Here is a 13531-nt window from a genome sequence, read left to right as displayed (position 1 = left end):
AAAGCAGGCAACCAAAGAACATGCAAAAACTGCGTCATGTGTGGACGGAGTGGTGGGCTAGAGGGATGGATGGCGCGTCGAGAGCGGGGTGGGTGGAAGGGGGGAGCACCTCCGGCAAGAAAGCAATGAGGACGTGTGCTCACGGACATGTTCACAGTGTCACGCCAGCACCCCATGCACGGGCGTGAACGGTTTGGTGTCCCTTTCTCTCTCCCCCACCTGCCCAGGATCAGCGGCGCTTGATGAAGTCGGCCGCGCGCACGTCATCCGCCTTACTGTCGAGTGTAAAGAAATAGAGACACATCTGCCTATGCTCGGGGTCAGTCCACGAGAAGGCGAGCAAGAGAAGTGGCGAACGGAGGCACATACCTATGAGCATGTGCGTCCACACACACCAGATACGTGCCACAATGCAAGCGCATCCTGACATGTGTCTGCTCCACCGACTACACCACCACCAGCACCACTACCTTCACATCGCCAAGCGACGGCACCGGTGGGTCGACGAGTACGTGCGCCAACGCAACCACAACCGTCGAAGATTAGAATGCCCAGTGGCGCTCCACAGTCGGGCTAGGCCAGGCTCTGAAATGGCAAACTCGGCGCGTAGGCGGCACCCAGACGACGACCGCCACCACATCCGCAAGCCAAACAGCAAAGCACAACAGCAGCAGCGAGAACGAGCCCGCGAAACACATCGACAGCGACGGACCAGTCCTCAACCACAAAAACACGAAAACGAGAAATAGCGGCACGGCGGTTTTCACACGCGCACACCACCTTGCGCGGCATATCCCTCCTCCTCCACCCCCGGCGATGCGAACCTTGCGAGGGCGCTACGAGATTCGAAGATCGATCGGGGCGTGAATGTCCACGCCGTACGGCTGCCGCGTGCGAGCATTCCAGCGACGCTGCTCTTCATTATCCTGCTCGCGCTTCTGGTGTGCGGCCCACAGCAACGATGCCGACGCAAGCGGCGATTCGCCGTGTGCCGAGTCGGGCGCCGCAGTGCACGCGCGTCGGGCCGCGCCGCCGAAGGCCCACTCAATCGAGTTGTACGTGTTCGTCACCACCACCTCCAGCGGCGGGTAAAGCGCAGCTTTGGAAGAGAGAGTCGACGTCGCGGCAGCGGCGGCCGCCGAGGTCGGCGTCGCCATCATCGCACCCCGAGCGGTGGTCCTATGCAACGGCTGAGCTGGTTGGTGCGCCTGCGCGCCACTGCTGTTGGACTTCCACAAGACATCCGTCACGGCACCGGTCTTGCGCTCGCTCCATGAGCTGAGCGGCTTCGACAGCTGTGGGCGTGTCCTTAGCAACACCGTGCACGTGGTCGTCTTGCCTCTCAAGGAGGGACTTGTCACGGCGCAAGGCCGTGACAGAGGCCGAGGGCTCGGGTGCCCTTGCGTCTGCTGCTGATGGGGGGTGCCGCGGTGCGCGTCATTCTTTTCTATTGTCGCCGCCATATCGGCTGTTCCGCTCGAGCCCGTCGTGGCCGTCGCGTCGGTGTGCGCTGGCGAGGATGCCGGGAAGGACGTCGGCATGCCGACCTCATCCGCCCTTGTCGCGGCACCTCCAGGATTCGCGTAGTAGTAGTACTCGCCCTGCCACCCGGCAGGCACGACAGAGGATCGGCGCCGACGGCGAATGCGTTCCTCGACGTCGGCGTGGCGATCCCGTCGCCAGTCCTCGATCGATTCGATGCGCGCTACGATCTGCGCATCCGCCACAGTGCTGGGAGCGGCAACTTTTCTGTCACTGCGCCGCTGCGTCTCGGTGCCCTCGTCGTGCTGAGCGGCGGCGGACACAGTCGAGGCCACTGCCGTGCCTGCTTTCGAGTCGGACACGCGGTCCGCAGTGGAAGAAGAGAACTTCACGTCAGTGGGCTTTGTCCCCGTCGCCATCAGCGGCGCCCCCTCGAGCCGCGGGCTGCCGTTGCGGCCCGAACGCTGTGCGGGAACGCAGAGCTCGAGCTGCACCAGCGCCGTATCGCCGCTCATCAGCGCAGGAGCAGCGGTCGTGAGAGGTGTCGCTTCCATGTCTGGGTTGGCAGGCGGCTTGCGCACCGCCGCGTCGGTTCTGTTTACGGCGTACATTGCCTGCACGTAAGAGGTGATCGTGAGCGGCGCCTCGCCTGCCTTGTTGGCGGCTGTGCTGGAGGTGGTGGCGCCGCGACGCAGCACACGTGAAGTCGGCCGGCGCTGAGGCGCGCAAGTGCGACCTTTGTCCTGCCCGCGCACCGACCCTAGGCTCGCATCGTCACCACTGCCGCCGCTGCCGCACAACTTGCGCGGATGTGCTAACTCGTGTATGTAGACGACATTGTAGTAGCTGCGCTCCGGGGCCAAGCAGGGCGACGACCACGCCTGACGCTGCTGCGAAGTACGCCCGTCCGCCTCCACATGCACCTCTCCATTGATCGATGTCTCAGCGGCAACGATGTCTATGCGTTGGTCCGGCACAATGTAGAGTGCGGCCAGCGCCTCCTGCTCAGCCTGCTGTGACAGCTGTGACGCGGCCGCGGGTGCTCGTGCCGCCAGCGGTATCGCCCCACCGGCCGTTATCGCCGGCGATACGAAGCTGCCATCGTCTCTCTGCCTAGCGCCAGAGGAGGTGTTGGACGGTTGCGCGCCGTTGTCGTGCACGTCTTTCGCAACTTCGGCCCTGTCCACGCAGCGGCCGTACTGAGAGGTGATGGCGGCGTTGCTAAGGTCGTACAGCGGGGCACCGCGGCGCCAGTGGCGCGGCACGCGCGGCTGACCGCCTTTATCACAGTCGTCGTCGCCCCAGACAGCACAAGCGTCGTCCGCGGTCTCGCCAGTAACGACGGGCCGTAGAGACCGTTGGCCCTGCGACACCCGGTTGGCGAGTGCACGCTGGAAATTCGCCTCCGCCGCGGCGCAGAGCTCCATGACAGCAGCATCGGCCCGCCACAGATGCGAACGAGTGTACCTGCTGCTGTCCTCCTCAGTGCTGCTCTCTGCGCGCTTCTCGTTTTTGTCTGCGGCGCTGGCTGCTGCGGCACCTGTCGGAGCGCTGCACCTGGGCTCATGGCCACAGGTGCGCCGCACGCGACTTTGCGGTTGCGATGGCTTCGCCGCTGCTTTGCCGGGACGCGGGCTCGATTTGCGCTGCGACTGTCGCTTGGCGAGGCGCTGCTGCTGCTCAGCGTGCTCCATCTCCAGCTCTTCCACCTCCTTCATGGCGGACTGCGTGATGGCGAGGATGGACGCGCCAAGGGTGCGAATACGACTGCAGAGCGCCTCTCGCATGGCAGCGGCCTTCACGCTGTCACGGCTGCCATGATGCCGCTCGTCCGGGTCCTTGGATCGCGCTGACATGAACACGCCGTCGTCGCTGAGAGGGAGGACAGTAGCACCTGCGGGGCGGGGGAGGGGAGGGAGCACTGCCGCAAGCTCAGCAAAGGGCAGGGATGCTGATGTCGGGCGAGGGGGGTGGGGACAGACAGAGAGGGTGTGCGAGCGCAGAACGGAGAGGGGGGGGGGCTCCCAAACAACAGCGACACACTCGTGAAGCGCCGCTGCAGACGATTGCCTATGCTTCTCGTTTTGCCGAAAGCGGTGGATAAGGCACCCGCACACCCGAGCAGACCGAGAAGGTAAGAGAGGGAGCGGAAGATGTTTGGTATGCGGATGGCCCGACGCACGGTCACGCACGTGTACAGGTGCGCGACGCGGCCCTCGTCACGAAGCAATCAAGAAAAAGATTGTTTTGGCAAAGAAGCGAGAAGCGTGAGAGAGACGGCCAACGGATGCAGTGGCCTTCTCCTCCGCCCTCCGGTCCGGCCCCGGCAAAGGCAAGCACAGCTGTGTTGGACCTTTTAGGTTCGCTGTGTCGGCGTGGATGCTTGGGTGGTGGCGGTGCTCGCTGCTGGCTTGTGCACCGTGCACTCCCGTTTCCTGAAAGGAGAAGCGAATACTTCAGGGCGGCAGATATCACGACGCTGTGCGGCGTGCGGTGCAGCACACTGTGGGAGGGGAAAGCAAAGACGTCCGCGAAGGAAAAAAGAAACGAAGGGAAATAGGCATGCATGGAGAGCGTGGGACACGGGGCGCATTGTGTGTCTGTGCGTGCGCACCGCGCAGAGACATGGCGATCGTCGTCCACGTCAGCGTTGCGGACGATGATGAAGGCGGAGAGGAAGAGCCGACGAGAAGCAGACGCAACCCCTCGAGCACTGCGTCTTCCGCTGCTGCATCCTTAATGCGCCATGCTTGTCCTGGCATGAGGATTGCTCCACGCTTCACTGCGGCGTTGATGCCGCGGGAACTCTCAACAGCGCTGGTCCGTTGGCATCTGCGCTCTAGTCGTCGCTCTCCGCGTCCGCTGACCGTCAGTGACGCTTTTGCCCTTTTTTCTCGATCTTCGGGCCCCTCTGGTACATCGTCCGCAGTTGAAAACCCGAGGCGTGGGGGCTCGCCGCGCCTCCCCTGGGCGGCCCCCCTTCACCACCGTCACTGCGACGACCTCGGCAACACACGACTCCATGGTTCCTCTTCAGCAGTGCCACCGAGCTAGAACGCTTCCGAGGCGCGCTCGAGGAAGCGGCGGCGGCCACAACGCTGCCAAAAGCGGTGCAGGGGTCCGTTTGCGAGACCGTGAGAAGACACCACTAACGTCCCAGACACGCCAGAGCGCGCTTCCCCGTCATCGGCCTCCCCTCGTTTCTCACGCACGCAGCTGTCGGCGAATTCCCTCCACGGCCTCCCTCTTCGTGGCGTGCAGGGCCTCCAGCTCCAGCAGGCGCTGCAGACGCTGGGCCCGATCCGGATCGGGCATATCGGCTCCTCGAAATGCGCCGGGAGCGGAGATGACGGCGGTCCTGCCCAGCCACATGTCATCTTCATCCGTGTCGCCGCTCTTGACGACTGGCCCGGTTCGCGATTTCGCCCCGCCCGATGCCGCACAAGCCGAGTTGTCGCCCTCAAAATCCGCGGGCGTTGGCCGTCGGCGCTTCTGCGACACCTCCCGCGCGTAGGTCAGGGCGCGCTCGCGACGTCGTCGCGCCTGCATGATCTGTCGTCGTGGCGCGGCCGCCACGGCGAAGGCGGCGACTGCTGGCGACGTGCGTGGAGGTGCCGAGAGCGGAGGCAGCACCGATTTCGGGCTTTTGGCGTTGGTGCTCTCTGCCCCGGAGCAGGACGAGGCTACCTCGCCGCCGTTCACTCCAGCAGCCGACAGCTGTCGTGGTGATGTGGCCGACGATGACGGCTCCAACATCGCATGCTGTGGGGGCGTCGCGTGTGGCGGCGGGGCTGCACAAGGTGTGCCTCTCGGTGGCTGCCTGCGATGCTCAGGAAATTCTGCAGAGGCCGAGCGCGACGCGGACGTGGAAGTAGTAGTGATAGTCGTAGCTGTCGTGCTTGCGTCTGACGAGGACGACCGCGCTGATGATGAGCCTCTCGCTCTGGCAGCACGCGCGGAGGAAGAGACGGGGGAGATGTTGATGGTGCCGGGGTTGACCTCGCCCTCGTCAGCGCACGAGCCCACCCCCGCCAGAGCGGCACGCGCTACCTTCACGGCATGCCTGGCGTACGTCTTGGCCCTTTCGCGCTTCTCACGCGCAGCCCGCTGCTCATCCGTGTCGCTGGGCCCCAGACCGCCAGACTTGCGCGCCGCAACATCTGCCATGAGCGTCTTGTACGAGCTCAGTGAATACGGCTTGTAAGTGGCCGACTTGTTGCTGCCGGCAGCCGCAGTCGCAGTGGCGAGCGAGCGGGAGTGCCGGCATCGGTCTGAATGGTGCCTCGTTGCCTGCGGTGACGGAACCTTCATCGGCCCCGCGTGCTGTGGGTGACCTGAAGACGCAGCAGAAGCGGCAGCAGCCGTCGGCGCGGGTCGTTCACGATACCCCAGCGGCTCGATGGGGTGTTCGGACTGCGGCACTGACAAGAGCTCGGCTCTCTCTGAGCTCGTCGAAACAGTTAGCGCTGTCAACGAGGCCGCAGACGCCTTACTGGGGCTCTGCATGGGCGTCAACCGCATCGGCGTGCCGACACGCGACGCTGTGGACGGGCATGGACGAAGGCCTGCGTCACGTCGAAACGGCAACAGCGGATAGCTGCACCTCCCCACCTTGCCGTCCCCCTGAGCAACACAGGAGGCAGCAGCGGCGGCCGCAGCAGCGGACGGGGCAAGAACGCACTTCGCCACGGCCTTCCCCTCCGCACACACCGCTGGAGTGGAAGGAGGCGAGAGACGAGAGTCGCGATGTGGCGCAGCACCTGGGGACGACGTGGGTCTCTGTTCTTGCGGCAGCATCCGTGAGTCAAGGCGGGCCCGCTCAGTCGGGGTCATGATGCGAATCCGCGCCGGCCTCGTTGCGTCATCCTTTACGGCCGCCGTCGTTGTCGGTGCTGGAGACGCCGACAGCGACGGCGCGGTACCCGGCGTTCCACTACATGCCTTCCTCGACCCGGGGAGTGGTGCTAACGCCCTTCGCTTGGGAGGCGCTCCGGGTGCAGCGTCATCTGCACTTGCCGGCGCAGCAGCCACGCCTCGCGGTGCCTGGGCACCGTCCTTGCCGATCACCTCCGTGCGGTTCGCAAAGCGCTGCAGGAATGCCGGCGAAGGGCCGGCGGCCGACGCCGCGCCACCGCCGCCGTGCGCTGGCATCGGCGCTCTTGTCGAAGATGCCGGTAGTGGCGGGGGCGGCCCCCACACACCGAGATCGACCTGCTTGCCTCGTCGCGGCGGCATTACGGGATGCCAAGACCTCGGCACTCACGGAGAGGAGGAGGAGGAGAAAGCGAAAGGATGTGGGGGAAGCGATGTGATGACGCATGGCTGTGAAGCGGTGCCAGCACGTCTATCTATCTGGCGACCACGGAAGAGACCTCGCACACGAGAGAGCGGATCTTGTGCGGGGGGAGTTGACGAGCGCCGCGCCGCCAAGGCGACGACGGAGGACAACACGCACACGCACACGCACACAGAGACACAGAGAGAAGTAGTGGCGGAATGAGTGAGCGATCGGGACGAGGGAGAGACTAGCGCGACGGCAGCCATCGCCATTGTGATTGGAAGACGCAGCAGTGTCACATGCCTTCGGCACATCCGTGCAGAGCATGCGTAGGGGGCCATGCCCGGATGCGCGTGTTGCGAGGACGCGCCCCAGGGGCAAGGTAAGGGGGAGAGGGGAGGGAGAGGGAGGCAGATGCACGGTGGGCGGCAGGCCTGCATAAGGCCCAAGCGCCCCGTTTTCTGTCGTGGCTCTGCAGTAACCGATGTCACGGGATGGCGACATCCCGGGGGCCGCCCTCATCACTCGCGCCTGCTTTTCACCCTTACCAAGTCGCACGCAGCATCAGGGCATGGCTTGCTTTGCTGTCTCCTAGCTGATAGAGATATATGCACGTGCACCGATAGAGACGGAGAGCGACCCACATGAACAGCCCCACGATGGAGTGCGCCACCGGCGCTACGCGCGCATGCCCCATCGTGTATCCAAACAAGACGACCCCATGCACGCGTGCCTTGGCTTTGGTAGAGGAGAGCGGTGGTGCGCCGATCGCACGTACGACGAGGCGGTGATGCCTGCCGCACGGGCACCATCAAGCACCTACAGGCCACCACCACCATGTCCTCAAGAGACATCAAGCGGGACACGGCAACGAATATGGCGACGTGGCGCATAGCCCGTCAGAGCGGCGCCATCTTCAGCCTACGCGTTCTGGATGAGGCACATCTTCATTGCCGACTCCAGCCGCGCGACACTGCGCGTCTGCTCAACGTTTTGCAGCTCGAGCCGCCGCACCTGCGCATCACGGGAGCGGATATCGCCTCCCCAGCTGCGCTCGCCTGCCTTGAGCATCTCCCGGCACTCGTGAAAGGCCTTGTCCGACATCTGCTGGCAACTGCGCTGCGTTGCAAGAAGAGTGCTGCGGATGGAGGTGGCGTACCACCAGTATGTAAAGGCGCATAACACGCCGGTGCCGACGGTGGCGCCGAGGGTTGGGTACCGCTGTAGCGGCTTCACCATCGCCTCCATGAGAAGACTGTTCATGAGTAGCGACGATCGAAGCGGGGCTGGGGGGGGTGGTCGGAGGAGGAAGCCGCCGCTTTACGTGATGGGGATTCGGTCCGCGCTGTGCAGTGTTGACTGCTTGCTGATCCATTGCACCGGAGAGGGGTGCATCGAGCACAGGGGGACACGCACCCGTGGACACATCCGCAGGCAGATGCGGACGTGTGCGAGTTGGGCGGGGTCGAATGTGTGTAGGTGTGGGTGGGCAGGGAGAGAGATTAGAGGCACAGTGAGGCACAGATGGAAAGCGCAGGAAGACAGTCAGCGCTACTTGCCACGGTTTCGTGTGCGGCAGGGGCAGTACTGTGTGGTGGACAACTTCGTAAGGTAGAGCGAGGAGAGATTGCCGTTCGTTGTTCAGGGAATGTCCGAAGCCGCACACACATGTTCGTTATCCCTCGCCGACAGCCGCGCCGCGCCCTCCGGCGAAGAGCGAGGGCGCCTCGGTTCTCCGTGAGAGGCGAGGCGAAGGGAGGCGCCAGAAAGACCGAGCGCGTAAGAGGCTCGAGAAGGGGTGCCGGGCGAATTAGGGCAAGACCGAAGACGCCATGCTCGGTGTAACCACGGGCGCAGACAACAACACAAAAGCATGCAGACAGACGGCGACACCATCATCAGTGCCAATGACTCAGCCAACAACGACAACGCACGCACACGTGCGCGCGCATGCTCGCGGAGACGCCACAGACGGAGGAGAAGGAAAGGAAAGCAGAGGAGCGGGGCTGCATGATGCGGCTGACGCGCAACCCGAAAAGGCGGTCAGAGAAGATAGCACGGGACCCATGATGCGGAGATAAGTTGCCATGCCCCACGCATGCACGCAGAACAGAGAGAGAGCCATGGCCATGATGCTGCCCTGCTCCATTTCCTGGGATGTCCCTTGGTCCATTTCCGTGTCGCCAACAGGCACGCATCGACTCGCACAGAACGACCCCGCACTGTCGAGCAGGCGCTCACTCAGAAGAGCTTGATCTTGCGGGCCTTGCGCTGCTTGACGGGTCCCTTGCGCTTCGCCAAGCTGTCGCCGGCTCCGCCTGCCGTGGCCGACGTCGCTAACTCCTCGACGCCGTCCCAGCCATCCTCGGACTTGTCCTGCAGCTCTGGGGGACCGGCCTCGTACTTGCGAAACAGATACTCGATCGTGTACTTCCACCGCTCCTCCGTGTAGCTCTGCTTCTCCAGCAACTTCTTGTAGGCGTGCGGGGTCTTGGGGATCTCCTCATGGATGCTGTGGTTCACCACCGGCAGCCCCAGCAGCCTGTACGCCTCCTCCGTGGCGTAGATGGCGTACCGCTGCGGCAGCAGCTCCTCGCGCGCAAAGTTCCCGCTCACATACACGGTCTCATACTGGCGGCCGAACCACGTAAGCCGCTCCTCGTCCCAGAGGTTCACCAAGAAAATGACAGGAATCTCTATCGTCGGGATCTGGTGGGCCTCGCCGATCTCGAGCAGCGGGCGGTGCTTGATGTGATCGGGATAGGCGGTGACGGTGTAGCGCAGGTCGTACTCGCCCTCGCGGTGCGGGCTCATCGGGTAGCGAGTCGCATTCTCCTTCATGCGCAGCGCGTAGGTGGACAGCGCCATGCGTTTCCAGTACGGCGTCCGTGCGAGGCGGTCGCTGTACCCCGTGGACACGCCATAGGAGCCGCCAACCTCGCCCCCGGGAGGCGGGGGCATGGTGACCTTGACGTCATGACGTGGTGGTGGTACCCACGGCGCCACGAAGACCCAGGCGGAGCGTCGCATGAGGGCCAGATGGTGCGAACGACAAGGGCAAACAGCAAAGGCAGCGGGCGAGGGTGACGCACCTTAAGCCGCCGCCGCAAACGCGCGTGCTTGTCAGTGTTCGATGCGGGCTGTGCGTCACGGAGGGGATGCGCACAAGCATACCAAAATGACGTGCTCGAAAAGAGGCGGTGGTCGGGTGTGCGGCGGTCGCGGTGGAGCAACGATCCCGCACACGGTACGCGTGTTTCCCTCGTCGTGAATTTCAGCAGCGCGAACAATGTGGAGAAGAAGGGGTGGGAAGAGAAAAAAGATGGGCCGGGCATCATGCACCAGTGAGGGCAGATAAGTCCGGAGCGCGGGGCAACAGGGAGGGGGTAGGGGGGGCGGAGATGCCTACAGCCGTGCGCAGGGCGCGCTTCTGTGGACGTGACCGTCGCGGGGCACATACATCCATACGCCCACATTTACTTGCACGTACGCGGCCGACGCTTGAGCGTGACGAGAGCAGCGCACAAGATGCTCGCCTTCGTTTCGAGCTAAAATTCCGTGTCGGGCGTTGCCTCACTGCAAGCGGAAGCGGCAAGCACGTATGAACAGTCGCAGAGGGAGACACCGAGGCAGAGGACCACGAGATAGAAGAAGGGAGGCCACAGGCCCCTCTCTGCCTCTGTGGCCGTTGTGCTCGCACGCACGACGGCGTGAATGCGTGCGTGAGCCGCAGACCGCAAGATGAGCACAGAGACGGAGAGCAGTGAGAGGATTGGGAGGGGAGCGGAGGACTTGCGGTTGAACATGAACGGATAACGACCCGACGTACGTCTGACTGCCGACGTGGGATCTTGTCTCCAGCACAGACTCCTCCCCACCCGACACCTCCGGCGCCGTACCACCACTCGCACACAAGCACAAACACACACACACACACACACACACACACACACACACACATACACAACAGGCAGACAAGGCACATCGCCTACACGCGCACGCACAAATCCGTGACGCACTTCTCCGCCGTCTCGTCTCGTATACTATCACGAAAAGAGACGAGTGAAGTGAACTGTGAAGCACCCAAAATGCAACGCCGGCTCACGGCCGAAGGACGCAGACGCATGCGCGCCATTCGCCCAACACACAATGGCCCGAAGGAGCGGCAGACGAGAGCTGAGCAGCGGGATCGAGCGATCCCCCGAGACCCACCCTCTTCTTCCTGCCTCGAGTGACCTCCACCTCTTTACGGCTTGTCTCCAAAAATGGTTTGAGGATATGACGTCGCCGCCTCATGCGGGCCAACGCGCACTCGCCAGCATCCACACAGATACCTGTGTCGAGCCCTTCTCGCCGATCGCACACCCCACACAGGGTCGTCGCACGCGTTTTCGCCAAGGATTTGCTAGCCGCTCAGCTGCAGTGAGCTCTCCAACACCTCAGACAGCTCCGGGTGTCGCCACAGCGTGAACCGCAGCAACAGCCACGCGTACAACTCTGAAACCCACGCCTTGGACATCAGTACCAGGAACTGGATCTTGGGGAGGTCCTCGTGAGAGGTCTTGAGGGAGTAGCGCAGCATGCACATCGGGCGGTTCGCCGCCTCGCCGAGCTCACGATTGATGGCCTTGGTGGCCATGATGCTGCGCAGCACGAGGGCATACTCCTTCGGCAGTGCTGCTACGATGCCGTTCAGATCCGTCATGCGATGCTTCACGGTTTCCCGCATCTTCTCTAGCGCGTACGGGCTATTGAGCCGGCCGCTGGTGCTGTTCGCGAAGTACTCATACGGGTGCTGCAGGAAGCAGGAGGCGAACAGCTCGTAGTCGTCGCAGTCGTAACGGCGCGCAATCTCGGTGATCTTGGGAGTGTCGTGGGTGGTGGAGGCCGTCCAGATGTCGCTGATCTCGCGGCGTTGCGCCGCATTGAGCTCCGCACACAGGCCAAAGTCCAGCAGGACTACCTGTGGCTTCCCATCTGGCAGCTTGTGCACGAGGACGTTGCCGGCGTGCGGGTCTCCATGGAAGAAGCCGGTGCGGAAGATCTGGAAGGCGATGACCTCGAAGAACGTCGTTGCCACCTCCTTCACGTTGAGCCCCATCGCCGCAATGCCTGCGCGGTCCGATACCTTCACCGCATCTGGAATGAACTGCGAGACGAGCACGCGCCTGCTGGCGTAATTCCAGAAGATGCGTGGGCACACGACGCGCTCCCCCCATCCGCAGGACCGCAGATCCGCCGCGGCCCGGTCACTATTCCGGCCCTCGATCCGGAAGTCGAGCTCGGCCGCGACGGTGTCGTTCAGCTTCGCGATGATCTGGCCAAAGTCGTAGCCAGGAAAGAAGTAGCTGGCTGCGGCAAACATGAGGGAGATGGTGCGCATGTCACCGTTGAACCGCTGCGCAATGTCGATGTACTGCACCTTGACTGCCACCTCCACGTCCTCGTCGCGCAGACGGCCACGGTGCACCTGCGCCAGCGACGCGGCTGCCAGCGGGGTCGGGTCGATGTACGAAAACACTTCGCCGAGCGGGCGCCCCAAGTCCTTCTCCAGCACGGCTACAACTTCCGCGTAGGGCCGCTTCACCACCGCATCCTGCAGCACCGCCATCACTTGGCAGTACTGATAGGGCAGAATGTGGCTCATGTTCGCGAAGATCTGCCCCGCCTTCACGTACAGCCCCCCGTTTCTCTCTGCCAGATCGACCAGCCGCTCCGCGCACCGCCGGTGCACCTCGTTCCACTGCTCCTGCCCATCCTCCTGCGTCACGTTGAAGGCGTAGTCGCAGTAGATCTGCCCACCTGCGTACACGCACCGCCCGACGCGGCCGATGCCTTCGAACAGGACACGCGACGGCAGCAGCACCGGCGGGATCGTCTCCCTTGGCGGCAGGAGAATGGCAACCGTGCTGGCCCCCATGAAGCCTGCTGCCGCTGCGCCATAACGCGCTGCTCGGCTAAACCGAAAAGTCATGACAGTGTGGCGCTGCTGCGGCGGCTGTTGCCCGACGTCTCCTCTTGTACGTGTAAGTGGGTGAGCGACGGCCAGATGTGAGAGGCCGAGCGCGGCGAAAGACAAGGACTAAGGACGGAAACGTGCGAGATGGGCCAGAGAGACTCGCAGACGCGGCGGCGACTGCGGCTCCACGCAACGTACCAATGCCACCCCCAGCTCCCAGATGACGCTGGCGTCGGATACAACTTTTCCTTCGCCAGCGTGAGGGGAGGAGAGATGGGAGAAGAGATGGGAGGAGGAGGAGAGATGGGAGAGTGACGTGGGGGCCATGAAGCGAGCCAGGAAAGTTGAAGCGGTCGATCCGACAACTGGCCGGTGGGCGTTTATGGTCGTGCCGCGTGCGCGAAGAGGGGGCGCACGCCGGCGGGAATAGAGCGTGTCGGTTCTATGCGAGAGCACAGATCCCCGTATATGCCTGTGCCTGTGCGCACTCACGAGAGTGCGGGGCCACCCGTCCTTCCGGTCCTTCCCGCCTCCTCGCTCGCCGGGTGCACACATGAAGGGCGCCAAATCGGCGCGGGACCTACTCTGAGGGCACGGACAGTAAAAATAACGAGAGGCAGAGGGCGAGAAGGGGGCCGTCCATGACGTCGCTGCGTGTGTGTAGGGGGGGGAGGGAGGTACCGGAGGACGACGATGCGAAGAAGGTGATGGGAGGCTTTCTTGCTTGGTTTCGGAGAGAGGTCGTGCACGATGATGCCCATTGCCTGTGAAGGCGCGAGGCAGCCGCAGCAGCCGGAGAACGCACACGTCAA

General features: G+C 63.6%; 5 protein-coding genes across 5 annotated transcripts; all 5 read right to left on the bottom strand.

Moving 5' to 3' along the window:
• Nucleotides 1–836: 836 nt before the first annotated feature.
• Nucleotides 837–3338, bottom strand: LINJ_08_0280 (hypothetical protein; the record flags this gene model as incomplete). The annotated part of the gene is made up of 1 exon (XM_001463332.1): nucleotides 837–3338. The coding sequence occupies one exon, from the start codon at nucleotides 3336–3338 to the stop codon at nucleotides 837–839; it is 2502 nt and encodes an 833-aa protein (XP_001463369.1).
• Nucleotides 3339–4686: 1348 nt separating this feature from the next.
• Nucleotides 4687–6003, bottom strand: LINJ_08_0270 (conserved hypothetical protein; the record flags this gene model as incomplete). Its single annotated transcript, XM_001463331.1, has 1 exon — nucleotides 4687–6003. The coding sequence occupies one exon, from the start codon at nucleotides 6001–6003 to the stop codon at nucleotides 4687–4689; it is 1317 nt and encodes a 438-aa protein (XP_001463368.1).
• A 1778-nt stretch (nucleotides 6004–7781) lies between these two features.
• LINJ_08_0260 (conserved hypothetical protein) lies at nucleotides 7782–8135 on the bottom strand (the record flags this gene model as incomplete). Its single annotated transcript, XM_001463330.1, has 1 exon — nucleotides 7782–8135. One exon carries the CDS (start codon nucleotides 8133–8135, stop codon nucleotides 7782–7784), a length of 354 nt encoding a protein of 117 aa, XP_001463367.1.
• An 866-nt stretch (nucleotides 8136–9001) lies between these two features.
• LINJ_08_0250 (conserved hypothetical protein) lies at nucleotides 9002–9790 on the bottom strand (the record flags this gene model as incomplete). The annotated part of the gene is made up of 1 exon (XM_001463329.1): nucleotides 9002–9790. The coding sequence occupies one exon, from the start codon at nucleotides 9788–9790 to the stop codon at nucleotides 9002–9004; it is 789 nt and encodes a 262-aa protein (XP_001463366.1).
• Nucleotides 9791–11165: 1375 nt separating this feature from the next.
• On the bottom strand, nucleotides 11166–12734 carry LINJ_08_0240 (conserved hypothetical protein; the record flags this gene model as incomplete). Its single annotated transcript, XM_001463328.1, has 1 exon — nucleotides 11166–12734. One exon carries the CDS (start codon nucleotides 12732–12734, stop codon nucleotides 11166–11168), a length of 1569 nt encoding a protein of 522 aa, XP_001463365.1.
• Nucleotides 12735–13531: the final 797 nt, after the last annotated feature.

This window comes from Leishmania infantum, chromosome 8 (genome assembly GCF_000002875.2).
Source record: "Leishmania infantum JPCM5 genome chromosome 8".
Taxonomy (NCBI): Eukaryota; Euglenozoa; class Kinetoplastea; order Trypanosomatida; family Trypanosomatidae; genus Leishmania; species Leishmania infantum.
This window is presented reverse-complemented; position numbering and strand designations above follow the sequence as displayed.